The 2,458-nt window shown below is 54.2% G+C and overlaps 3 protein-coding genes across 5 annotated transcripts; 2 read left to right on the top strand and 1 right to left on the bottom strand.

The window, feature by feature from the left end:
- Positions 1 to 196: 196 nt before the first annotated feature.
- Positions 197 to 671, top strand: KVP17_004395 (uncharacterized protein; the record flags this gene model as incomplete). Of its 2 annotated transcripts, XM_068522541.1 has the most annotated exons (2): positions 197 to 453; positions 482 to 671. In XM_068522541.1, the coding sequence occupies 2 exons, from the start codon at positions 197 to 199 to the stop codon at positions 669 to 671; spliced, it is 447 nt and encodes a 148-aa protein (XP_068374788.1). The 2 variants fall into 2 exon arrangements, with proteins under 2 accessions (XP_068374788.1, XP_068374787.1); XM_068522540.1 differs by lacking the exon at positions 482 to 671 and having other exon boundaries at positions 197 to 472.
- A 121-nt stretch (positions 672 to 792) lies between these two features.
- Positions 793 to 1,121, top strand: KVP17_005358 (uncharacterized protein; the record flags this gene model as incomplete). Its single annotated transcript, XM_068515169.1, has 3 exons — positions 793 to 814; positions 842 to 921; positions 951 to 1,121. The coding sequence occupies 3 exons, from the start codon at positions 793 to 795 to the stop codon at positions 1,119 to 1,121; spliced, it is 273 nt and encodes a 90-aa protein (XP_068374791.1).
- A 397-nt stretch (positions 1,122 to 1,518) lies between these two features.
- On the bottom strand, positions 1,519 to 2,458 carry KVP17_004396 (uncharacterized protein; the record flags this gene model as incomplete). 2 transcript variants are annotated; one of them, XM_068522542.1, is made up of 2 exons in its annotated part: positions 1,519 to 1,634; positions 1,661 to 2,458. In XM_068522542.1, coding segments are annotated over 2 exons (914 nt in total), but the record flags the coding sequence as incomplete, so codon positions are not given. The 2 variants fall into 2 exon arrangements, with proteins under 2 accessions (XP_068374789.1, XP_068374790.1); XM_068522543.1 differs by having other exon boundaries at positions 1,661 to 2,348.

Here is a 2,458-nt window from a genome sequence, read left to right as displayed (position 1 = left end):
AGTGGCGTTGCTGGTTGTTGGCCTTCTCTACTTTCTGAGAACCTCAACTCTTGGCACACGCCAGACGCTGGCTCTGATTGTTGGACCCAGCGGCAGTGGCAAAACGTTACTCTTCCAGAGACTAGTCAAGTCTCGGTTCGTATCCACAACCACGTCTTTAGCAATCAATGCTAGGACGTTGGTAGTGGGCCACCGAATGATCCGGCTGTTGGATGTTCCCGGCCACGGAAAGCTCACGCCTCAAACAATGCTCCTCGCGGACAAGGCGGACTGCATTGTGGTGGTGGTGGACAGCACCGACCGGGAGCAGTTTTCAGCCTCCGCTACCCTTCTGTACGACTTGCTTTTGTTGGAGTCTCTACCTTCGAAACGACTTCTGCTTCTGGTAAACAAGGCGGATTCCGCGGAAGCATTGCCTGCAAACGTTCTCACGTCGGAACTCGAAGCTGAGATGTTAGTCTGGCGGGGTTGAATCACGCAGACGACGCCTTCGTGATTCGAGAAATGTACTCATGGAAAACGAGCGCCGACAACGGTCTCTGGGACCCTCTGAGTCTCCTTTCTCCCTCGACATGCTGCCATGCCGCGTAGAGGTTCTCTCCTTCAGTGCTAAGGACCACGACGTCGGGTCTGTGCGCTCTTTTCTGGCCGACAAGCGCAAGGCAAGCTGATATGTGTAGGGCCGTGGTGTTGCAGTGAGATAATCTCCGTCGTATTCTGATGCGATGGTGTGGTGGTCAGCGTCGTGTGCGCTTCCTGGCATGCAGACCGGGAAAATATACATCATACGGAATGTCACGTTTCCGAGACGCCAGTGAGTTTAGCAGTTGAGTGGCATCAGAGTGGCAGATCGATATGACACTTGGTCTGACGCCAGACCAGACCTACTTTGACGTTGATGACTGGATGGCTGAAAACTGCGTAAGATGCCCGTGGGGTAGCCAACTCAGCGATTGAGGTTTCGAGACGAGCAGGGCCGTCAAGTGGAACACACGATTGCAACAGCAAAGCTGTTTAGGGCCTTGGACGACGGTCAGGGTTGTGTGGTTCCCCGGTTAACGCCTGCAGAGCCTCTCTACGTCAGCGATGCCTCTTTAAAGAACCTGTATAGTGTGAAGTGAGATCGTGGTGGTCGTATCATCCCAGAGGCGTGGCCAATCTAAAGTCGGTCAGGAATTACTACTGCATTGCAGCAAAGCTGGTGAAGTTGACGTAGGGGAAGGGTGCAACGATACACAGTGACGAATACTCGCTGGAGCGGCTGCTGAACCCCCTAGTGGCTCGAGCAGCCCGGCTTGTGAAGCTTGCACATGTAAAGGCAATCGCACTACCCAAGGACGTTCTACAGCTGCGCACTGAGGGAGGTCAAGCCATCGAGGTCGATGCGAAGTGCTTTCGCATTCAAAACTTTGACTACAATTACTTCGAGGGCGCCTTATGTGACGAGGAACGTTTGGGTAGGTATGGCGGCCAGCAGCACACAGTACTGAAGAAGCTAGTCGCTCGGCTGCTAGGAGCTCATAGGTAGAGACCCTCTGGAACGTTGCCCCTCTTCTTGAACAGGGCTTTCTCCTTGGCGCGTCGGAGATCCTGTTGCGTGACGCACATCCGCCGTTCGCGTAGAGCGAGTAGACCTGTGTGCATTTGTGTGAAACCCCACCTGCTTCGGTGCAAATGGCCTTGATGTCAGCCCCAGATATCTCGTCCTTTGACAGAATGAACTCTTCGAGGTCGACGTCGCTGGACAACGTCATGCGGCTCGTGTGGATGTTGAAAATGCGTCTCTTGGTGTTCACGTCGGGGAAGGGGATCTCGATTTTCCTGTCAATTCGGCCAGGTCTGATCAGCGCCGGGTCTAGGGCTTCAATGCGGTTGGTTGCCATGATCACCTTCACGTCTCCACGGTAGTCAAATCCGTCAAGCTGGTTCAGCAGCTCGAGCATGGTACGCTGGATCTCACGTTCGCCTCCACTGGTGGCCTCGTATCTCTTTGTTCCGATGGCATCAATTTCGTCAATGAACACGATTGAAGGCGCGGATTCTTCCGCAACTCGGAAAAGCTCTCTGACCAGTTTGGGTCCATCGCCGAGGTACTTTTGAATCAGCTCCGAACCCACAACTCTCAAGAAGGTGGCACTCGTCTCATTCGCGACTGCCTTGGCAAGTAGTGTCTTGCCGGTCCCAGGCGGACCGTAAAGAATCACGCCCTTGGGGGGGCGGATACCGATCTCGTCGTACAGTTCAGGGTGGACCAGCGGCAGCTCCACCGCCTCTTTCAGTTCCAAGATTTGCTGTTGAAGCCCACCGATGTCCGCATAAGACTCCAACGGAGCCTTTTCCACCTTCATGACACTCACCATAGGGTCTGCTTCATCTTCCAAAATCCCAACGACAGCTAAAGTTTTGTTGTGCAGCAGAACGGAAGTGCCTGGTTCCAACTGCTCCCGGTCGACAAAGC

The sequence above is a fragment of a genome (genome assembly GCF_019968985.1).
Source record: "MAG: Porospora cf. gigantea B chromosome Unknown PgB_NODE_3782_length_2458_cov_141.989, whole genome shotgun sequence".
In the NCBI taxonomy this organism is placed as follows: Eukaryota; Apicomplexa; class Conoidasida; order Eugregarinorida; family Porosporidae; genus Porospora; species Porospora cf. gigantea B.
This window is presented reverse-complemented; position numbering and strand designations above follow the sequence as displayed.